The sequence below is a fragment of the Bufo gargarizans genome, chromosome 2 (assembly GCF_014858855.1).
Source record: "Bufo gargarizans isolate SCDJY-AF-19 chromosome 2, ASM1485885v1, whole genome shotgun sequence".
Taxonomy (NCBI): Eukaryota; Metazoa; Chordata; class Amphibia; order Anura; family Bufonidae; genus Bufo; species Bufo gargarizans.
In genome coordinates, this window is record NC_058081.1 from 554758899 (window position 1) to 554784122 (window position 25224).

Consider the following 25224-nt stretch of genomic DNA (forward strand, 5'->3'; position numbering starts at 1 on the left):
ATTATGACTCCTCATTTATGCTGTTAATTGCCAGTTGTAATGAAGAAAAGTTTTCAAGGCACTTCAGTGCTGGTTTAAGTTCCTGTTGTTCTTCCATTTATAATACTGGTGTCATCTTATGTAATGGGGGTGAGGGGTGGACACTAAGGCCTAGGTGCAACTGATACTTATGCACCCCCCTACAGCTATGCCACTGGCTTAGTTGTGCTCATGGGGGCAGTGTAGGCCACATATTTGTGATCTTTCCTGATTAATAATAGAAAATGGTTAGAGCTGGCCTGTTTTAGGGAATGGTGGGGGTCCTGGTGTTTGAATTCCCACTAGGGAATGTATATTTATTTATTTTATGCACTTATATAGCGCTACTATATTCTGCAGCGCTTTACAGACATTAGCATCCAACTGTCCCCAGCGGGGCTCACCCTATACTTTTGATCGGCCATAAACCCTCCTTTGGAAAAACCAATTTAAAATGAACCTATCACTAGGTTTGTAGGCTTGTTGTTACAGAATAGGAGCAGAATGGTGTGTAGGTTTATGAGAAGAGAACCAGTGTAAATCCAACATGCCTGATCCTTCTTTCCCTCAAAATCTGCCACTCGGGAAGAGTCTGGACACCCTCAGACATGACATAGTTGGCTCACTATAACGGTCAAGTTTGGCTGACTTTTATCTAATGTCTGTATCTCTATGGGCCCCTTAAAGTGGGTGTCCAGACAAAAGATATTAATAATTTATCTATAGGATAGGTCATCAAGATCAGATTGGCGGGGCTCAGACTCCCAGCCCCCCTGTTGATCAGCAGTTTAATGGGTCTGCTGTGTCTGCATCTTCTTCGATGTTTACCTGCCCATGGTGTCCTCTGTAGCAGTGGTACAGTGTAATTACAGCTGTTCATCCCATTCAAGTAAATTGGTAAGGAAGCTGTAATTACTCTGCACCGCCACTACAAGGGACATAGCGTGCAGGTAAACATTGAAAGGGATGCAGCAATTGCTTGAGCACCATGGCCCCTTCAAACAGCTGTTCGACAAGGGTATCAGGAGTCAGATCCCCACCGATCTGATATCGATGATCTTTCCTGAGAATAACCCCTTTAAGCGGTTGTTCACAGGAGTTAAATTGTATGCATATTGTGGCACATATTCTTTGCCGAAATCCGTGGGTAAACCTCTGCAAATCAGTGTCCCACTGTTTTCAATGGGAATCAGTGTTACTGTTCATATGACAGGCAGTGGCGGATCCAGAGCCTGGTCTCGGGAGGGGCACTTTCAGATTATTTTCTGTCCGCCACCACAAAACAATGGTGCTTATAGAACAGACTACACAGTGTATGCTATATGTGTATAACAAACATATTCCACATGAAAACTTACAGTCACTTGGCCCTTGGGGGTCTCAGTCGCCACTTCCACACTTTGGCCGGGGGCTCGGCTGAGCTGATGTGTTTTATCCTAATGAGAAAGATTTCATAATAAGTATTTGGAGAAGGGGCAGAGGGAGAGCAGAGCAGGGAGAGGCTGGTGCTGCTACTAGGGGGTCATACCATGGGGCAGTAATAACGCCCACCATAATGCCCCCCCAGTAGTAATAATTCTCCTTATAATGTGACAGTGCAAAAAATACCCCCTTGTAATGCCCCCAGTTGAGCTAATGTCCCCATAGTGCCCCCATAATGTGCCAGTATAAAATACCCCTATATAGTGCCCCTAGTAAATGACCCCATAGTGCTCCACACCCTCCTTCCTCCTAGTGCCCCCCATAATGTACCAGTATAAAATGCTCCAGTAGATGCCCTCAGTGTCCCCCATAATTTGCAAGTATAAAATACCCCTTCTTAGTGCCCCCGTAGATGACCCCATAGTACTCCTCTCCCCCCTTCCCTATAGTACCCACCATAATGTGTCCCAGTATAAAATTGTACTGTACAAAGAGCCCATATAAAATACCCCTTCTTTGTGGCCTCAGTAGATGCCCCTATAGTGCCCCCAATCATGTGCCAGTAATAATAGCCCCCCTGTGCCAGTAATAGCAGCCCCCAGTAATAACAGCCCCCCCTGTGCCAGTAATAATAGCCCCCCTGTGCCAGTAATAGCAGCCCCCCTGTGCCAGTAATAGCAGCCCCCAGTAATAACAGCCCCCCCTGTGCCAGTAATAAAAGCCCCCCCTGTGCCAGTAATAACAGCCCCCAGCAATAAGAGCCCCTCTGTGCCAGTAATAACAGCCCCCAGTAATAAGAGCCCCTCTGTGCCAGTAATAACAGCCCCTCTGAGCCAGTAATAAGAGCCTCCAGTAATAACAGCCCCAGTAATAAGAGCCCCCCTTTGCCAGTAATAACAGCCCCCCTTTGCCAGTAATAAGAGCCCCCCCCTTTGCCAATAATAAGAGCCCCCCTTTGCTAGTAATAGCCCCCTTTGCCAGTAATAGCCCCCCCTTTGCCAGTATTAGCCCCCCTTTGCCAGTAATAGCTCCCCCTTTGCCAGTAATAGCCCCCCCTTTGCCAGTAATAGCCCCCCCCCTTTGCCGGTAATAGCCCCCCCTTTGCCAGTAATAGCCCCCCTTTGCCAGTAATAACCGCCCCCAGGTGCCAGTAAAAGTATTGTATATAATGAAAAAAAAAACACATACTTACCTCCATGTCAGCGATGCGATGCAGCCTCTTCTGGCCTGTGTCCCACGCTGTATGGCTCAGGCAGCGCGATGACGTCATCGCGCCGCCTGCGCCGGCCTCTGATAGGCTGCAGGCACTAGGCCGGCAGCCTATCAGAGGAAGGGAAAGGGACACGCCTCTCCCTTCCCTGCCGCAGCACAGGCAGGCATCTGTATCGCTGTCTTGAGGACGGCGATACAGATGACTGGAGATGAGCGCTTCCACAATGGAAGCGCTCATCTCCCTGTGCCCAGCCGCCGCCGCCGCCCGCCGCCAGCTCGGGGGGGGGGCAATTGCCCCGTTGCCCCCCCCTGGATCCGCCACTGATGACAGGTGTCTACACGCAGGCTCGGACTGGCCCATAGGGGAGGCGGGGGATTCCTCGGTGGGCCCCTGGTCTCCTGCGCCCAGAGATAAGATGGAGGAGTAATTATTTCTCTTGTTTCTCAGGAGAGATAATTATTGTAGCCACTAGGTGGCAGTATCGCACAGTGATGCAGTCCCCTACTGGTGTAAATATTACAGGAGGCCCCGCAGTATCTTCTAAACTTCCTGGGCGGCTGGCAGTGAAGGAGGAGAGAACATGTCTGGCCATCCTCCTGCCCTCCCTGCTGTCAGAAAACTGGCTGCTGGAGAGAAGAACTCCTCTGCGGTGCTGGGCTGATTTCTCAGGTGTGTGACAGTAGTGAGCAGTAAAAGACTGTAAGGGGGAAATAGGGGATTTTTTTATAGCAGACACAGATCTATGAATGTGTGCTGCTCTCTGCAGAGTTCAGAGTGGCATTGGGGGGACTCTGCCCTAGGTCCCCCCAATGCCTCTGCTTTAGGTGCACCCCCATTAGTGCCACAGGTCCACATGCCCCCACTCTAAATGCACCCCTAATATTGCCTCTTCTCCAGTTGCCCCCCTAATACCTCTGCTGCAGGATCACCACTATTACCCTGCCTCAGGCGACCCTAATGCCTCTGCTTTAGGTGCCCCCCCATAAATGCCAAATGCCCTAGCTCCAGATGCCCCCACTCAAAATGCACCACTAATACTGCCTCTTCTCCAGTTACCCCTGCTCCAGGATCCCCACTATTACCCTGCCTTAAGTGACCCTAATGCCTCTGTTTCAGTTATGACCCTCCATTTGTGCCCTTTGCTCACGTTGCTCCTCTAGCACCTTTTCCCCTTTTTGATGTCCTGCTGCTCCATTTATTCTCTTTGAAACCACTGAAAATAGCCAGCGCTGTACTCTGACATCTCCAGAGAATTGATGGAGAGGCAGGGCATATGCTCGACCTGCCACTCAGTCAAGAAGGGGGATCAGTGGGGGCTCCAGCGTTCAGACCCCCACGGATAACTTAGTTATCCCCGATCCTGTGGATAGAGGATAACTAGAAAAGTGGACACAGTGCCTTTAACAGGCGAGCATTTCTATTTTAGTTTGACACATATTTTGGGCCAGATTTTTTATTTTTATTTAATTTTTATTTTTTACACCCAAAGAAAGCCTTTAAGGATAGGGAATGTGAAAAGGTCCAACAGCTATGACACGAAAGGTGATAAGTGTCTGATTGGTGGGGGTCTGACTGCTGGGACCCCTATAATCAAGGGATCGTGTTCTTAAGACGCTTGTGTACATAGATTGGTGGTAATGTAATTGAATGTCTCAGGACCCCTTTTTTCATGATCAGTGGGTGCTCCAGCAGTCAGACCCCAGCAATCTGATATTTATCACCTATCCTGTAGATAGGCAATAGGTCATTATGGTAGGACATCCCTTTTAATTATTATGGAGATTATGTACAATCTGAGGAGGTTAAGATTTGGTAAATTTCATGCCAGGCATTTATGCTTAAAGGGGTTAAAGGGTTTGTCTCACTTCAGTAAATGGCATTTATCATGCAGTTAATGCAAGGCACTTACTAATGTACTGTCATTGTTCATATTGCCTCCTTTCCATCACATGATACACAGCACGTATCCGTGGTTATTACCACCGTGTAATCCAGCAGTGGTGGCCGTGCTTACACACTATAGCGAAAGGCTGGAAGTACGCATAGGCCAACACCTTTACCTATAGTGTGCAAGCACGGCCACCGCTGCTGGATTGCAGAGTGGTCAAAACCATGGATACGTGCAGTGTATAATGTGATGGAAAAGAGTCAATATGGACAATCACAATACATTAGTAAGTGCCTTGTATTAACTTTCTCTTCATGATAAATGCCAGTTGCTGAAGTGAGACAACCCCTTTAGGTGTGCTTCACGTAATAGGGTTAGGCATAAATGTCTTGGCGTGTGCATTGCGTGTTTCCTATGTGTGATTGGTGCTATATATGGTCTATGTATCAGTGGTGTATGTGCAGTATGTGACATATGCATCAGTGGCATGTGAGCCATGTATAAGTGTCTTGTGTCCCACATCTGTCCAATGAGTGATTGGTGTGCGCTGCGTGTGTCCTTTTTCTGACTGACTTAAGTGCAGGATATCCATATATGTAAATTCGGCCACATGAATATTTGCCGTCATACTTCATCTTTAATGTTTCTGTTATCACTGTAAGGGCTCATGAACACGACCATCGGATGTTTTGCAGTCTGCAAATTGCGGATCCGCCAAACATGGATCCATGACATAACAAATTACAAATCCACAGCAGATATCCTAGGGTCCGGATTTCTGCTGAGGGTTCTGCAGCAAAAGCACGTCTGATTTATAGTTTGCAGTGTGAACTTGACCTAAGAACTTTCTAATCAAGTTGTGTTCTATGTATCTGTAATTAATGCAATGAAATGTGTGTAAAATATGCAGATCTCCACAAACAATGTGGAGATCTTCCTGTGTCACCTGCAATCTATCTTGGCTTCAAAATTTGAAAAAATACTGGACATCACATCATACTGGCAAAGGCAGAAAGCAAGATCAAGATTCCACACAGCTGGGCAATGTCCGCTTAATGTTTTCTTCCAGAGACTGATTAGCTTGTATCTTAAATGTGAAACCATCAGCTTTGGGTCATGGTGCTTGCATAGTCTTTTGGGCTGCCAGGTCTGTTCTAGGAGATGGATTTGGGTTAACAATGTAGGGTTACGCCTATGGAAACCTGTGGGATGACCACTAAGTCCATAATGGGGAATGAAGTGTGCAGGCGCGTCAAATCTTTTGAACGGCGCTGGATTTCTCACTAAGTGGAGGACGTAATCAGAAGAATCTAGGACGGGCCAGAGGGGTGAAAGGGGAGGGGTTTCGTATGAAAAGCACCGAGTGGCCTGGGCACCGGCCGCTTGAACGCCGCCCCTAGGCACCTCTATATTGAATAAAAGTGTTTTTTCTGAGAAAATCAGCAATGGACAGCAATATGCAAGGTAGCATTCTAATATGGGGAATGTAATGGAGATTCTGATGTTAGTTTTCTCTAATGGTGATTTTAGGTGAAAGACTCCCTTTAAGGACTAGGCCGTTTTTTGGAAATTTGACATGTGTCATTTTATGTGGAAATATCTTTTGAACACTTTTACTTATCCAAGCCATTCTGAGATTGTTTTCTCGTGACACATTGTACTTCATGATAGTGGTAAATATCAATCAATATTTTTCATTTTTATGTATTAAAAAAATCCCAAATTTATCAAAAATGTTTTAAAATTTTTAACTTTCCAAATTTCAATTTCTCTGCTTTTAAAACAGATAGTGATACCTCATAAATTAGTTATTACTTTACATTTCCCATATGTCTACTTCATATTTGGATCATTTTGTGAATGCCATTTTATATTTTGGGGGATGTTAGAAGGCTTAGAAGTTTAGAAGCAAATCTTGAAATTATTCTGAAAATTTCCAAAACCCACTTTTTTAAGGACCCGATCAGTTATTTAGTCACTGTGGGACTTACATGATAGAAACCACCGATTAATGGCCCCATTTTAGAAACTACACCCCTCAAGGTATTCAAAACTGATTTTACAAACTTCGTTAACCCTTTAGGTATTGCACAAGAATGAAAGGAAAATGTAGATGCAATTTCAGAATTTCACTTTTTTGGCAGATTTTCTATTTTAATAATTTTTTCCGGTAACAAAGCAATGGTTAACAACCAAACACAACTCAATATTTATTTCCCTGATTCTGTAGTTTATATAAACACCCCATTTGTGGTCGTAAACTGATGTACAAGCACACGGCAGGGCGCAGAAGGAAAGGAATGCCATATGGTTTTTGGAGGGCAGATTTCACTAGGATAATTTTAAGTTGCCATGTCACATTTGAAGACCCCCTGATGCACCCCTAGAGTAGAAATTTCATAAAAAGTGGACCCATTTTGGAAACTACGGGATAAGGTGGCAGTTTTGTTGGCAATTTTAGGGTACATATGATTTTTGGTTGCTCTATATTACACTTTTCGTGGGGCAAGGTAACAAAAGATAGCTGTTTTGGCACCGTTTTTATTTTTTGTTTTTTACAATGTTAATTTGAAAGGTTAGATCATGTGCTATTTTTATAGAGCGGGTTGTTACAGACGTAACAAAACCAAATATCACTACTTTTTGGGTTGTTTGTTTCAGTTTTATATAATAAAGCATTTAAAAAAAAATAATTGTGTCTCCATATTCTGAAAGTCTAAGTTTTTTTTATTTTTGTCCAATTGTCTTAGGTAGGGTCTCATTTTTGTTGGATTAGATGACGGTTTGATTTGTACTATTTTGGGGTGCGGATGACTTTTTGATTACATAGTATTACACTTTTTGTGACAAAAATTATTATTATTTTTTTACGGCGTTCGCCTGAGGGGTTAGATCATGTGATATTTTATTAGACCTGGTTGTTACAGATGCAGCGATACCTAATATAATATAATATATATAATATAATATATATTTTTTTTAACTTTTAACACAATAAAAGCATTTTTTTAACAAAAAAAAAATCATGTTTTAGTGTCTGACTAGCCAATATTTTTTGCCCGATTGTTTTATGTTGGGGCTCATTTTTTGCGGGATGAGGTGACGGTTTGATTGGTACTATTTTGGGGGGCATATGCCTTTTTGATCACTTTGTAAGATGACAAAAAAATGGTTGCAGAGGTAGCAGAGTGGTAGCAGAGTTTTTATTAAATTTTTCCTACGGCGTTCAGGTGAGAGGGTGAAACATGTGATATTTTTATAGAGCCGGTTGTTACGGATGTGGCAATACTCAATATTTTCAATTTTTTTTTTTTACAATTTTATGTGTTTTATTTTGGGAAAGAGGATTTTTTTTGTTAAAAATGCATTTTTTTTAAATTAAAAACACTTAAAAAAAAAACTTTTTTACACCGCAGGGGCCCAGCTGTCAGTGACTGCTGGGTCCGTGCGGTTGATTGGGCGCTGCACCCGCCTGAGAAGCCCATCGTACATGTATGGTGCTGGTCCTTAAAGAGGACCTTTCACCTAAAAAAAAAATTTAAACTAAGACTATAGCGTTACTTACATGCCCCCATGATTTCTTGAACGTTAATTCTTTTTTCATTCTGTGCCCCCATTTGTCCGCTATGCCCCCCGGAATAATTCCCGCCGTCTATGCTAATGAGCCAGCCTCAAATGGGCTGGCTTTAAAAGTTCTCCCGGTCGTGCCTTCCATCTTCTCCCTGGCACGGAGCGCATCCAATCAGCGCGCTCCACTCTTAGCCAGGGAGAAGACACTCCAGTTCTCGCGAGACTTCAGAGAACTGGAGCGATTTCGTCTATCACGACCGGGAGAACTTTTAAAGCCAGCCCATTTGAGGCTGGCTCATTAGCATAGACGGCGGGAATTATTCCGGGGGGCATAGCGGACAAACAGGGGCACAGAATGAAAAAAGAATTAACGTTCAAGAAATCATGGGGGCATGTAAGTAACGCTATAGTCTTAGTTTAAATTTTTTTTTTAGGTGAAAGGTCCTCTTTAAGTCACGTCCACCAGCGTCGTACATGTACGGGTTAATAATAAATAATAATAATAACCTGTGGTCTGCTTCCCCTGCCCACATATAGAGAAATTGTGTGAATCCTGCTTCCTCTGCCTCCTCATAAAGTCTGTGAGTCCTGCTTCCTCTTGTTAATCATAGAGAAAATCTGTGAGTCCTGCTTCCCTGCCTACTGATAAAAAACCTGTGTGCACTGCTTTCCCAGTCTACTGTGGGATTCACAGCTCCCCTTGTATACAGACTCATACATTAAACGTTATCAATCACTGTGGGTGGTAGGACTCACAGACTTTCTCTATGAGTCCTGGCAGCAGTTAAGCAGCTTTTTACATGAAAATACTGAATCAAAGAGAAACCTATAAATCCCTCAGCTCAAGTATCTATTTCTATCTTTTATTTTAATCTAATTTTATCGCAAAGGCTACAGCACTCTGGAATAATACAGAGCTGTGGACATACAGTGCTCTAGGCCTCTTTATTTTAGACCCCCTTGGAGGTTCTTGCTCACGGACCTCTTATCAATGCAATCTTCTTAAATGTTTAAAGGTGGATAAAAGTGAAGGTGGAGGTATGCCGCCTATTTGAAGTGGTTGTGTTATCACAAACAAACCCTTTAAATTGAGAGTGCCCTACACTGTTGAGATTTAGCTCTCCATTGGCCACTGCTAGGGAAATGTAGTATTAGGCAAGTTTCACACTAGTGCCTGAGATCCAGCCGGCTGTTTCGGCTGATCTTTTTGCATTGCTGGAAGTTTGTAAGTCTCCGTCCAGCCCCATTAACTATAATCTCCGCCGGTCACCATTATAGTTAACAGCCAGCCGGATCGCAAGCGCTAGTGTGAAACTAGCCTAGTAGTGTATTACATGAGTCCACAAGAGCAAGAACCACTGCTTATTAACAGCTCTTTACTCAAGCTCATATAGGGGTCCCTATAAGATATATGGACAGGGATTATTCGGATGCCACAATCCCTAAAACTTGCATACCAGAATCCAGTAAGACCTTTGTAATGGATGAAATGTGTACACAAGGAACATCTTTCATTGACTTCATCTGCAAACCGCTAGATCTGTTTAGCTAACCTAAAGTCTTAAGGTCCACTTCCAAGAAGGTCAGGAGGCCTCTGGAGGTCACATCATTGTTTCAACCTTAAGACGTGGGGTTTCAGTGTCTGGAATCTCACTTGTCCCACAGATGTGCTGCAGATATCTACATGGTCACGTACATACAGTTAGTTGTGGATTGTTCTACTCATTCCAACACATTAATATCTCATCTCTCCAATGAAATCAGAACCTTGCAGACTATTCAGGGAATGTGTGTCAGAATATGCAGGAATAAATGTTTATATGGAGGCAAGCACGTCATCCACAGGTGGGATATGTCGGGCCTGGCGTTGTAAAGAATCCATTGCTCATCTTGACATTGTAGCGGCTGGTTTTCATTCCCTGGATAATATCTCCATGCAGTAACAGCCGTTTATATTGGCATTTATAATGCGGCAATGGAGAGATGGGTCTGACAGTTAGTTTGTAAAACTAATACCAGATTATAACAATGAACGTTAATAACGTTATTCGTCTTTTCCTGGGTAAATTAAAATAAACACATCCCATATGATGAATTAACCAGAACATTAGCAGGGAAAGAATGCACACGATTGAATAGGACTTCACTTGACATCTTTCTGACAAGAGTCCCTGGCGGATACCTTTCTAATAAACAGTTACGCTAAGAATGCAAAAGATAACATTTTGGTTACATTTTTCAAGCAACCATTATAATACTATAATGAACCTGGTTCTGAGCTACTCAAGGAATTAAACTAGATTGCATATTTCACCTATAGGACCATACTTTCTAAAGACTTAGGCTACTTGCGTTCGGAGCGGATCCGTCTGGTGTCTTTACAGACGGACCCGCTCCTATAATGCAAACGCTTGCATCCGTTCAGAACAGATCCGTTTGCATAACTTTTTTTCAGAGGCGTTCCCATGGTGACGGGGACGATTCAAGTTAGAATATACTAAAAGAACTGTGTACATGACTGCCCCCTGCTGCCTGGCAGGTGCTGCCAGGCAGCAGGGGGCAGACCACCCCCCCTTCCTGTTTTTATTTCATTGGTGGCCAGTGCGGGCGGCCCCCCTCCCTCCCCCTGTTTTTAACTCATTGGTGGCCAGTGCGGCCGGCCCCCCTCCCTCCCCCCCCTGTTTTTAACTCATTGGTGGCCAGTGCAGGCGGCCCCCCTCCCTCCCCCTGTTTTTAACTCATTGGTGGCCAGTGCGGGCGGCCCCCCTCCCCCCCCTGTTTTTAACTCATTGGTGGCCAGTGCGGACGGCCCCCCTCCCTCCCCCTCCTGTTTTTAACTCATTGGTGGCCAGTGCAGCCTGCCCCCCCCTCCCCCCCTATTTAAAATGACCGACCCCCCATCATTGGTGGCAGTGGAGAGTTCCGATCGGAGTCCCAGTTTAATTGCTGGGACTCCGATCGGTAACCATGGCAACCAGGACGCTACTGCAGTCCTGGTTGCCATGGTTACTTAGCACTTTGTAATTTTAGAAGCATTATACTTACCTGCGATGTCTGTGACCGGCCGGGCGCTCCTCCTACTGGTAAGTGACAGGTCTGTGCTATAAGCAATGCGCCGCACAGACCTTTCACTTACCAGTAGGAGGAGCGCCCGGCCGGTCACAGACATCGCAGGTAAGTATAATGCTTCTAAAATTGCTACGTAACCATGGCAGCCAGGAATGCAGTAGCGTCCTGGTTGCCATGGTTACCGATCGGAGTCCTAGCGATTAAACTGGGACTCTGATCGGAACTCTCCACTGCCACCAATGATGGGGGGTCGGTCATTTTAATTAGGGGGGGAGGGGGGCCGGCCGCACTGGCCACCAATGAGTTAAAAACAGGGGGGGCCGCCCGCACTGGCCACCAATGAGTTAAAAAAAGGGGGAGGGAGGGGGGACCGCCCGCACTGGCCAACAATGAGTTAAAAACAGGGGGGGCCGGCCGCACTGGCCACCAATGAGTTAAAAACAGGGAGGGGGGGTGGTCTGCCCCCTGCTGCCTGGCAGCACCTGCCACGCAGCAGGGGGCAGTCATGTACACAGTTCTTTTAGTATATTCTAACTTGAAGCGTCCCCGTCACCATGGGAACGCCTCTGTGTTAGAATATACTGTCGGATCTGAGTTTCACGATCTAACTGAAATCCGATGGTATATTCTAACATAGAGGCGTTCCCATGGTGATGGGGACGCTTCAAGTTAAAATGTACTATCGGATTGGAGAAAACTCCAATCTGATGGTATATTAATAGGGACTCCTGACTTTACATTGAAAGTCAATGGGGGACGGATCCGTTTGCAATTGCACCATATTGTGTCAACTGTAATAAATTGCGTGTGCCGCAAGATGTTACGCTAACATCTTGCGGCACACGCAATTTATTACGGTTATATACCTCTCCTTGCTTTGATACTTAAGGCACTGCCCCTGGTCACCCTGTAATTAGGGTCACATAGGGACTCCGTATCAGGGCAAGGCTCCAGACGGGGCCACCCCTTGCGGGGCACGGACCCCGTGTTAGGTCACTAGGGCCAGACAGGTCAAGCAGGGTGGTACTAGGGTAAGTTTCTCTGTTGATGCTACTCTAATACCAGGTCTGACTGAAATTTCGGATATCCTCTTTACCCATGGACATCTGATGAACGACCAGCCTGCTGCACGTGACCACCTCCTGTACTAACCCACTATACGTGGTTAACAAGTGAGGCCTTTCTAAGAATTGGTAAGACCTTTCCATTGTTATTCATCTTGGTCCCAATACCCTATTTTGGGATCAGAATTAATGGATCTTACGGTCTATCCCCCATGGGCCTTTGTGACGTTTGTCACAGGCCTAGGGAGGACGACACCTGATTTGGTGTGCAGACAATACATGCGGCACACCAATCCAGGATCCACATCTGTCATTGTGTGTTTTTATGTTTGTAAGGGGTCTTTTATTCCCTACCCAGGGAGAATAGACATATTAAAAGTTAAGTTTTATTTGTTACTGCTCCCCTTCTCCATTTGTGCTTCACTCCTTTGAGCGGTATCCAGGAGAACTGCACCCGCAGTCATCTACCCTGGAAAGACACCATATATTTTTTCTCAGAAACACAGCTGATCCTGCGATCAGCTGTGTTTCTGCCCAGAGCGCCACACAGTGGATGGATCACAGGTTTTGCTCCTGCACCGTAGCAGGAGCGGAAAGGGTCCCCGGCTATTAGTGAAAGCGGGAAGCCGAGGAGAAGACAGAAGCGCTTTATCAGCGCTTCTGCCTTCTCCTCTATGAGCCCTCTGCAGTGTGGACCTGGCGATCACGTGATCGCTGGGTGTGTCAGGGGTAAAGGAGCGCAGAACTGCAGGGTCAGTAGACCCTGATCAGCTCTGTCCTGGTACAAAGCCCCCCCAGCAGGCTGGTTTCAATGTAACTGGGGCTTCTTTGGATGCTCCAGTTACAGTGGAAATAGTACAAAAAAAAAGTCACTTATTGTCTCCCAAAAATTCTTTCAGTGACCTATTGGGGACAAATTATGTGGTATAAAAATATATATAAAAAATTTACTTAAAAATTATTTTAAAAAAATTGAAAACTAAATAAAAAATATAATAAAATATAAATAAAAGAAAAGAGAAATAAAATATTATGTGGCACAAAAAAATAGGAAAAAATAAAAAGTGCTAAATAAAAGAGTGTTCATTGTCCCGCAACAGTCTTTTTATGACCCCTTGGGGGACCTATTATGTGGCAAAAGTATATTTAAAAAAAATAATGAAAAAAAAATACAAATAAAATAAAAAGGAAATTAAAAAGGAAAAATTATAAAATGCAAAGAAAATAAAAAATAAAAAGGAAAAGTGTTTTTATGACCTCTTGTGGGACATATTATGTGCCAAAAATATATTTAAAAAAAATAAGTAATAAACCAATACAATTAAATATTATTAAATAGCAAATAAAAGTAAAAAATAAAAAGGAAAAAGTGTAAAATTTTTAAAAGCGACGATGTCCCCCACGGTCTTTTTATGACCTCTTGGAGGACATATTATGTAGCAGAAATATAAAAAAATGTTTCAAAAAAAGAAAATACATAAAATAAAAAACACCCACACCAACCAAAACCGTCACCATTACTGCCCCATTCACATGAAACTATACAATATATAAAATGGCCTACACAAAATAGGGAACTAATTATAATAATTTATTTTGGTGTCAGTTTGCATATTTAAAAAATAAGGAGCTATAATTTGAGAAAAAAAATACTTTTTAAAAACATTTTGTACAGTTTCCCCCCCAAATAAAAATTGTTGCAAAAATGATATTGGTAGTCCAACAAATAAGATAGTTACAACCGTTTGAACCACCACGTGTGCTAAATCACTAAAAAGTTTCCGGTCATTAAGGCCTTTTCAGGCCTGGTCATTAAAGTGTTAACCAATAAGCACCTTCCCCACTAGCAAGGTAAAGTTCTTACTGGTTATTGCAGGGCCCCTAAAACTGGGGGCAGGAGGAGGTAATAACCAGTGAGCTCCGTCCTATGCAGTGAAGGAAAGCACTGATTCATGAATAGGAGGGTAGGATGGCAGGAAATGTTGCCACTTTTCTGGTAAAAATGATTTTTAACAAATTCCTGCAGAATGGCCTATGAAATAGAAGATTCATAATTACATGCTCCACGCCGCTCTGGTCCTCTGTGCTGCCTCCATCTTTTGGTCCCCGTGCTGTTTACACCTGGCAGTGCCTGGCAATGGTCACTTGCACAGCTCCAGTCAATGACTGGCTTCAGAAGTGACATGCTGCTTGTGGCCCCATCACCGCGTAAGCCAGTCATTGGCTGGAGTAGGGTATGACCATGTCCATGCACTGCCATGTGTAAACAGCGGGGGCAGTGCAGAGGACCAGAGCGGCGGGGAGCAGGTAAGCATAACTCTTCAGTTTCAGGGGCCATGCTGCAGCACAATATTTGGAACAATTACTGGGAAAAAGTGTTCATATGAACGCTGATATCTTATATCTGGCCGGTCTAATCGTGCAGCTGATCAGTCGATAAATAAGCAATTGTGTAGTAAAAATGAAGGCGGAATGACTATGGCAGCGATCACTCCTCCCCAGTCACTTTGCACTGGCTTGTGTAATAGGCAGATGAGTGCCGATCAACATTTTTTTATTTGCGGCCCCTTGAAATAGAGCAATGTGACAATGCGACCCCCAGACCAAAAAAGGTTGTGCACCCCTGCACTAGTTAGACCACACATGGAGTACTGTGTACAGTTCTGGGCTCCTGTGAACAAGGCAGACATAGCAGAGCTGAAGAGGGTCCAGAGGAGGGCAACTAAAGTAATTACTGGAATGGGTGGATTACAGTACCCTGAAAGATGATCAAAATTAGGGTTATTCATTTTAGAAAAAAGACGACTGAGGGGAGATCTAATAACTATGTATAAATATATCAGGGGTCAGTACAGAGATCTCTCCCATCATCTATTTATGCCCAGGACTGTGACGAGGGGACATCCTCTGCGTCTGGAGGAAAGAAGGTTTGTACACAAACATAGAAGCGGATTCTTTACGGTAAGAGCAGTGAGACTATGGAACTCTCTGCCTGAGGAGGTGGTGATGGTAAGTACAATAAAGGAATTCAAGAGGGGCCTGGATGTATTTCTGGAGCGTAATAATATTACAGGCTATAGTTATTAGATTTCTGGAGAGGTCGTTGATCCACGGATTTAGGGTGCATTCACATGACTGTAATGTTTTGCGGTCCGCAAATTGCGGATCTGCAAAACATGGATACCCACATACCGGCCGTGTGCATCCCGCTGCTATATAGAAAATGCCTATTCTTGTCCATTGTGGCCCAGTGGCCCAGTTTACGCAAAATTATACATGAATAAGGACCCAGCTATGGAGGTCCGAAACGCGTAGACGCTTCATGGAGAGTATGGATTTTATTTGCACATTTGTTGTCTAATAAAGTAAATCACTTTTGGATAAACTGGACTTCACTTCACTATTGCCATTTTTTTCTGTATCCATAATATATTTAGCAAAATAGCCAACACAAAATAGGAAACCATTATCATAACACCTTATTTTGGGGTCAGTTTGCGTATTCAAAAAAAAGAAAAATTATAGCTTGAAAACAAAACAATTCCCCCCCCCAAAAAAAAATTAAAATCTCTAAAAAACATATAAACAAAAAGCCTTAGGTGTCACATAAAATGTTGCAAAAATGATTTTGATAGTCCAACAAATAAAAAAGTTAGGACCATTAAACCACTATGTGCGCTGAATCACAAAAAAGTGTCTGGTCATTATGGCCTTTTTTCATGCCCGGTCGTTAAAGGGTTACAAAAAGGTTTTGTTTTTTTTCTAGAAAAGGCGTAATTCTTATCCATGGGCTGCTTTTTCTATCACACTTCAGTCCCATTCACTTCAGTGGAGCTGAACTGCAACATAATGAGCGACATCGTATGGAGTACATCAACTTCTCTGGAATTACCGTAATCACTTGCTGTCATATGCATAATGTGCTTCCTTCATTTACGTCCGTGCTCAAATCCGTGAGCAGCTGGTCAGTGATGCATCCGTGAAGCTGTCCGTGATGGGTCCGTGTGTCCGTTTTTTGCTGTCCGTGTTGCATCCGTGTTTCACTGACACTGCACAGCTGAAAAATAATTTTCAAAGCATGTCTTCTTAATGATCCGTGAATCATGGATGCAACACGGATTGCATCCATGGTTTTCACAGACCCATAGACTATGATGGACGTGATGGATCAGTGAACACGGACAAAATAGAGCGTGCATCGGTGCTAAAAACACGGATCCAAGGAACGTGCTAAAACACTGATGTCTGACTGCACACATTAAAATGAATGGGGACGTGTGCTGTCCGTGGAGAACACGTACAGCACACGTCCGTGAAACACTGATGTGTGAATGAGGCTTTACTCTGTGTATAGAAATGTAGAGACTAGGTTACCTAAAAGAAGGACTGATGACAGTGAACAATAGCAGAAGCACAGCACATAGAGATGTGGCGCACTAGCAGTTAGTGTCCCTTTATTATAGGCTTTAGGTTTAGTGCCATTGAAAGGAAATCCATCTGTAATGGGGTCATTAGGAAGACTCCCGACACCCCACCTAATTATCACAATAGCACTGCAGCCTCTGATACATAATTCAGGAATCTTTGGCGCGACTGCGTCTGACACTATTTAGAGGGGGCTTCATTATGCTACTTTGGGAGTTGCAGGGACAGAGGAGATCATTATCTACATAGCTTCCCATATTGCATCTGTCACCTTCCATCTGTCTTTGATCTAGGATGGGTCATGTGTCTTTAACATTGCAACCTCTCAGTGGAGTAAAGGCAGCAGGCAGATGACCCTATAGCTGTGCAAGATTTTTTTTTTTAATGCTTTTTAAGTCAAAAGTACAAGTTACTGCATTGCAGTGCAGGGTGACATCCCAGCCCCACACTCAGCTCTTCTGCTCCACTTTCTTTTGAGTATCCCCCCCCCCCCACGTTTATATATATGAATGTGTTAGTGCCTCGCTTTCTGCCTGATCTCTTCCCATCTGTCCCAGTTATCCGCTCTAACCCACACTCTCTCCTCACTGAATATATGTTCCACTGCTGTATCTACCAATTCCCTCCTCTCACATCCCTGACCCTCTCTGTGCCTTGACTACCAATATTTCCCCCCCCCTTAGCTCTGCTGTCCTCCCCCCCCCCCCCATCTCCCATGTCCTCTTACCACCGTGCCTTGGAAGGAGCAGGACCACAAGCTGTCAGCACTGGAAGGCTTTTTTTTGGGGGGGGGCGGATGGGAATCAGGCAAGACTCGATTCTCTGGCGTAAGACAGATTCCTGCAGTTCTGAGATCTCATAATCGGAATTCTTTTCTAATTATTAATAATGGAATTCATGAGCCTAATGATGAGATGCATCCTGAAAGTGCCTTCGGAATATACACAGCTCCCTGAAGATTTAGCTGCTGAGGACTGGAGGATCTGAGAGCAAACTCCAAGAGAGAAGAGGTGGAAAGTGGTTATTTGCTGAGAATGCAGAACAGACAATGAAAAAGCTCCTCTGACGACAAGACAACCCAAGATGCATATTGTTACTGCAACCATTGCCTGCAGTTCGCCTCCTCTGCATCCCGTCTCCTTGTGTTAGTCCCTTATAGGCTTTCTATTCTTTAATATCTTTCATTGATTACAACTGTTCATTTTTTGCATTGGCTGGAAACTGTCTTAAAGGACCCCACTCATTCAGAGAAGAACTTGTTTTATTTAAAAGGGTCCTAGAAGCTTGAGAAGCCAAGGGCTAGCCTCTAGCCATCTCTCTCCATAGACGTATATGGTAGCAGTATGTCAGTTTATTTTTACATCTAGGTAGACCTGCAATGTACCAGGGATAACCTTGACGATCCCAGCTTGAGGAGCAACGGTTTTACTTCAATGGCTTGCTATGCCAGCTTGTCCCTCAGGAGCTGACAAGGGACTTTTCGGACATCTCTGCGGAAACTGAGTGCATACCACTTTAAGAGGCGATGTTCATTTGCTAGAACCTGCAAGAGGAGGACCATACTTTAAAAATAGGCACCCCACCAAGATCCTGTTACACATGAGGACACATGATCCACACATGGTGGACTTTATCCAGCTGGATCAAGTGCTTCATCATGAATAGCTAAACAGTGGAAGCTATGGAAAACATGACCTTCTCACCTCCTTCTATCCACCATGCTTGCTTCTTGACCTCTCTTGTTATCTGACTTTCTTCGCATCTTTAGTTCTGCTTTGGAAATTCCCCCATGGTTTTGTTCTTTGTCACCCTCTTTTGTCTTTATTAACCTCTTCATCTATATTGTTGACCAAGAGTGCCCTCCTCCAGCTTTGTGTATTTCATCATCACCATCAATAATCATGTTGTTTTGTATAATTAGGTTTAGTTAATTTATCGGTTTTAGCATTAATGTGAAAATATGAACCAAATGTTTTTGTTCTTGTGGGTATGTACTAATGGGATCTTTCTTAGTGTGCCACCTACATGTAATAACAGTCTTTAGTACAGTAGAGTATTATAGGCATAAAGTCTGATTTCTCTAGCTACTTACATCTTATCTCCTGAGACATCCCAGATCTCCATATCTTGTAGATCATAGAATGCATATGTAGAAAGGTATGCATGTGAATCATTTTGGATAATGCTGGTCTATAGTGTCTAGAGCCATTTTGGGTCACAAGCCAGGTTGTCACATCAGATGTTTCAGTTATAGCATGAATTATTGTATCACTCCTTATACTGTTCACTAGGATATTGATTTGCAGGAAAATAGTTAAGTGTTCTGGTTCCTTCATCTGTATTTGGTCCTTGAGGGTTGATGTTAGATCCTCCTTACAGGAACTCTGCAAGGGGCTAGAATATCTTTCCATACTTCCTGCCATGACATTCTTGTTGTCTTTTGGACATACATGGTGATATCCCACCGAGAACCACAATCATTAATTGTTAGAGAAATTCTGAAGGGACATTTTATCTGCTTCTATGTAGCATAGGGGGATATTGAATGCTAATTTGTATTCTGTTGACATTTTCTGTTCCATGCTTGTCCTTTTCAGGACCTCAACCTTACTAAAGAGTTTATAAATAATTGTGGATAGGTTCTTGTGCTCTGTTAGGAATCAGCTTTCTCAGCTTTAAGTCATTTGTGCTGACATTTTAACTGGAACCGCTTGGAAATTAAGAGATCAAGTAATAGATATCTGCCCTTCTTTGTTTGCTGTTAATAGACATCTGGTTATCTCTTCCTGACTGTCCATTGAACGAGTGCCATTGATCTAAAGGGGTCATATTCAATGTGGATGTCTCTGCTTCCATATGACCTATAGGGAAACAAGTTATCAGCAGTAGAGTGGAAAGTTGTTAGAATACAAACTCTGATCTCTTTGAAGGTTTGCTTTCCTCTGAAGGTCTCATCCATGTGCGACACTTGGATAGAGATGCATAACCTTTTCGCCATATGGTGAAATTTGCTAAACTCCCATTGTAATTTTTGGAACTGCTTTGCTGTTTCACTAAATATTTTTCTACTTTTTTGTTGCTTTTGTATCTAATACTTGTGAGAGATAACATGAAAGAAGGCCCAGGGGTATGTGGAAACCGAAACTCTAATTAGTGTGAGCTGTCAACCACCAAGCGGAGGTGGCATTGCAAACTACTGTAGGAGATCAAAGGCAGTAATGATTAGAATTTGATCATACTAAATACAGCAATGTTATTTCTCCTCTTTCTACGGCAACCTAAATATATTCAGTTTTCCAATATGTATAATTCATGGCTCTCTTTGCTTAAAGCGTAAGCTTTCTGGCGCAGTCAGTTATGTTGAGCACTGACTCCTATATGTTCTCTGTACACTGCTTGTTGGGTCTTTTTTTGAATTTTTCTAAATAAAAATCATGTTCAAGAGCAAACATATTCTTATAAGAACTCTTGGTCTGGACTTATAGAAAACATGGAAATAAGTGTTTCTATATAGGATCCTAATTACAAGCTCATCTACTGTGGACTGTAAAGTGGACAGAGACTGAAGTCACTTTTCTCAAGTACGATTTAGGCCTAAAGCAGAGACAATGCAAACATCTAGTAGTGATGACCCAAGCTACAGTCAGAGCTCTCCACCTCGGGGTCGCAAGGCTCGATGGAAAGGAGTTTATCGGGGCCGTTGGGGGGTTGCGGACAGCTGTTCCTTCAGTGGGGTACAGTCTAATCCAGAAGAGCAAAACTCAGGGGAGACCAAAAAGGAAAACCGAGTTATTGTCCTGTATCTGGATCTATCTTTTCTTTTGCTTCTAGAACTCAAGAAAATGAGTATGACACGTGGGTGCCTACTCTGCATCAAAATCACCATGTTCATCTTTAACCTCATCTTCTGGGTAAGTAGACCTTTCAGAAGTATTATACTATTAATAAATATTAATGAGTCTGGAAATATAAGTTATTAAGATGCCATCTTGTGTAAAGTCTTAAATGTGTTGTTCCCATCATACACATTTTCTTTCTTTCTGCAACTCCATCTCTTTTGAGGCTAACCCTGATGTCAGGAGAAAGAAGGATTGGGCATGTTGGATTTTAACATGCCTGCAGCCTGATCCTTTGTTTCCACAGGAGATAGGTTAGAGGTGTCTGTCAGGTTATTCTCCTCACCTCATTGAAAACACATGCACCCTTGGCTGAGCCCAGCATGTATGTGTGTGTCATAGTAGGAAGAAATCTAAGGTGGTGTGGTTTCCTTTGCTCCTCTAATGATGGCAACATGTGACACAACTGGAAAATATATAACATTCTGTCCAATGTGTTGTCCAAGTAAAAGCAAACCCTAGATAGATTGCCATGTGCAATGCTCTTGATATATAACCCCTAACAATCCAAAGTTCTATTATGCAAGTTAAGAGGAAGTTCTATACCATGTCTATGCAAAGCAATAATTATTCAATTTATTTAAGGGTTTTTACAGGGGAATTTTTTTAACAGGGGCAGAATGAGTTAAATATAATCATTCACCCTCACTGATACTCCACTGCTGCCATTTTGATGCTGCTCCATTCCTTACCCCTGTCCAATTACTGGTCTCCAACTCAACACACAGGAAAAGGGTTGTACTGCCCGTTCTGACAATTACTGACTGAGCCAGGTCACTGCTACGGTCAATGATTGGCCGAGTGGGCAGTCCAATCCATTTACTGTGTGTCAAGACCAGGAAGTGGAGGGCAGTGGGGAGCGGAGTAGCATCGGAACTGCAGCAGCGGGGATTGATTAGGGTGAGTAATGAATATTTTTTATTTTGAAACCATACTTTACGTGTTTAAAAAAAAAAATTCCCTTGAAAAATCTCTTGAATACGTTATTCCCATATGTACACTTATAGCAACTCCCTCCTTTCTTTCTACAGGAGTTACGAAAATAGCAGATTAAGGCTAGTTTCACATATGCGGCAAGAGATCTGGCAGGCTGTCCCAGCAGAGCAGTTTTTTGTCCGTCTGAGTCTCTGCATATTTGCTGGGTAGCGGCCGGATCTCCTCCAGACTCCATTTAAGTTAATGGGCCCAGCGGGCATTCCGGTACTGTCTGGCAGTGCTGGATCCAGGAAGCTTCCACCAGAGAACAGCCTGCCGGATCTCCCGCCGCACATGTGAACTAGCCTAAGCATGCTTGGCTATTTTTGGAGTTTCAAAAGTTGATAACTTAATTATAACTATATGCCCCAAATATTGCCTACAAAAGCTGCAACTTAGGTTGCAAAATACAAGGCTCCATACAGCTACACCAACATAACAACAAAAAATTTATCATTTTCAGAATGCAGGGAAGCAAAAACTTTCCATACAGCATAAATGCTAGATAAGTGGGGGTTCCACCTCTAGGACCTTTACCTATTGGAAAAATCTGCTTCTCCCCATAGAACTCAATGGAGTCCCCATAGAATACAGTGGCAAAATGGCCACTTTAGCATGCAGGCCTCTCAATTGAAGCCTCTGGGATTAAGGCCTCAGGCACACAACTGTGTTTGTATTTCGGTCTGCAAAAAATGGATCAGCAAAATACGGATGCCTTCCATGTGCATTCCCTATTTTTCTCACTTCCATCAATAGAAAGGGCTATTATCATCCACACTACAGTCCAGAATAGGTCATGTTCTGTCATTTGCGGAACAACCACAGAGATCTATAAAAAATGAAGATGTCTGCATGGCCCCTTAAAAATGAATGGGCCAGTGTGCTATCTTTAAAATGTTCAGTATAGACCTTGAAAGAAAAATACGGTAGGGCCATGCTAAGCAGATTAAGAAGGTGTAAAACTAATCACAATCAAGTACAGTTTTATGTAAAAAACACGTATGAGAAGATTTTTCTAAAAAAAAATGAATTTAATTCAGGTAGAAGCTTAAATTCAATGCAAAGAACAGAAACACAAATGAAATTGGTTAATTATAATCCTCTGCCCACGGTTGTGTCCTAGCACATGGCGATCCACATTTTCAAACAAGATTGGTCTCGCTGCTGTATTATCTTTTTAGTTAACATGCACAGAACATAATTGTCATGTGGTGGGCGGCCATAATTGCCTGAAAATTTTATTTGTTGATAAAAATGTTTATTTAACAAAATAAAAATAAAGAAAAATTCTGATTCCTGTAGCTCATTTATTTTTAATACCTATCAGTGATGGTCAGTTCGCAGTGTTCGCCAGCGAACACTTGCGGGCTGCCATCTTGACTCACCCGTCCGGCGAAGCACAGGTAAGGGCTTACCTGTGCATCGCCGGACAGGTGAGTCAAGATGGCAGCCCGCATGTGTTTGCTGGCGAACACTGCGAACTGACCATCACTGATACCTATCTCTATTTCCAATACACAGCTGATAGATCAGGTCAGGGGGGTAACAAGTACACATAGGGCCTCATAGCACTGGTGGACATGAGAAGCTAGGAATGTTGTAATCCATACAGCTATCATGTTGCCCTCTTCTGCAGCCCCTTGGTCACATTTCTTTCCGTTTTCCTGCACACATTGGTCACCCCAGCTACTGAGCCACATTGTCTGCTACTCTGAATCCCTTGCTCTACACACTGTATACTAAGGGGACCAGTTGGTTTACCTTTGGGCATGTGGCCATGAAAGTGGTCCCCTTCAGCTGCTGGGACCCATAGCTGCTGCTAGGCCTGATCCCTTTGCAGTTACACCTTTAAACGGAATGTGTCATCAGAAAACTACCTATTGTTTAAATCAAATTTTTTAACATATTTTAAAATATTTTTTTATATTTTACATTTTTCAGGTCACTATCTATATTTAAACAAAAAACATAAAATCCTGCAGTTTTCCCACTGGCCACTAAGCCTAATAATTGGCACCACTTCTTGGTCTGTACAGATCACTTTATTGCAGTTATCTGCTTATCTGTCATTCTAATCCTGCCTGTAATGATATTACTTCTGTGTATAGATAAGACAGGATCCACCATTCACAATTAGTGATTGTCAGAGCTTGTCTATTCTTTCCTTGTACAATGACCTCTGCACAGGTCACAGAGCATGCCTAGAAAACTCTACCATAGAAGCCAGAGGTCCCCTTCTGACCATTGTGTCCATAAAACATTGGGCTGCCGTAAAGCAATTTTTTTATGCTGTGTAAATGCTGTTAAGTGAAAGGTTAGTCGGCACTCCTAGTCGATGTGATGGTGCTCAGTGGTAAATATTTCATTACGCCAAAGTATTGACATGACATCAAGGCCGTGAACAAGGTCTAGGTTAGACCGAAACATTGGCCATTGTCTAATTACTACTGTGGATGGAACCAATAAACCACTAATATCTATTTGACTTACCGGTACCTATTGGAGTGCCGTGGTCTTGCTATAAATGCTGTTAAGAACAGCTCAGGCAAGATGGCCGCCCCCATAATCATGTTCAAAATCTGCAATCAGAAAATAGAAAGAGATTAGAAAAAGAATATGTGCAATCAATATGAAAACATTTTTGGTGACACATTTCCTTTAAGCCAAGCATATAGTGTAAAATGTATGAAATTATACAATAATGATGATTATTCATCTTATTTATATGAAATTGGAAAATCCATTTTATGACATACGGCACAAGAAAATACCCTCCGTCCTGAAATGCCTAAGCATTCTGGGATGACTTATGCATTCACCATTCTGGGATTTACGGTATATAGCAGGTGCTGAACTATACCACCTCCTACATTGTCATCCAAACTTAAACACCCACTTTAACTGGCTTGGGGGGGGGGGAGAAAGTTGGGCGAAAGCCACTGAAAGTACATCAAGTCAGAGGAGCAAAACACGTCGGTTCCATTTGATGATTTGGAAGATGGAGAGAAGATCCACCTTTTAACATTGGCAATATAATCTGAAATTTTTACAGCATTTCTTCATGAAGTTTTATTACACATTTTACTCAGTGTACTATATTATTTCTTGTTACCTGGAATCAATCAACAAGCTTGTTAGGTTAGATTTACATCTGCACATCTGAATCTTCCGGTCCATAGGATCATGAAAATACTGTAGAATTCAAACAGTGATGGATCCATCAAATGATGGACATCAGTGGTGCCTGATGGGTTTCTCTCATGGCGTCCATTTTTTTATCGGTATAAAACAGTGCCGCAGGCTATGCTATTTTTTCCCCCCTATCTTTATGACAGACTGTGCTATAGAGGCTCCTCATGAAACCTCCGACACGGATGTGAACCTAGCCTTAGCTGCTGATGACTCAAATTCTTATCAATGTTCTATATCTCTGTTTAGTACTTTGAGTGCACAAGGGTGCTGTGAATGAGTTGTAGGCATAATTGGCTCATTAAACCCTTTAGTTCCATCCATGACTACTTGGCTTATAGGCACACAAATACTGTAGAAAAAGTAAAGACAGGCAATATTAACCAAGATCTATATATATTTATGTGTAAATGAGCATAAGTAGGGGCATAGCTATAGGGGATACAGAAATAGCAGTCACACCCAAGAGAGTCCAAGTGTTCCCCTGCCACATAA

The 25224-nt window shown here is 42.9% G+C and overlaps 1 protein-coding gene across 2 annotated transcripts in view; it reads left to right on the plus strand.

Moving 5' to 3' along the window:
• The window catches only part of LOC122928602 (tetraspanin-4-like), a 115759-nt gene that overhangs the window by 65242 nt on the left and 25293 nt on the right, over window positions 1-25224 (plus strand). Inside the window, exon 2 of one of the 2 annotated variants that reach the window (XM_044281599.1) lies at window positions 20501-20580. In XM_044281599.1, coding sequence (XP_044137534.1) covers window positions 20512-20580 — 69 coding nt within the window. In that variant the 5' untranslated portion in view covers window positions 20501-20511. Of the gene's footprint in view, window positions 1-20262; window positions 20581-25224 lie in introns of those variants that run through there. The other variant, XM_044281598.1, reaches the window with a different exon arrangement.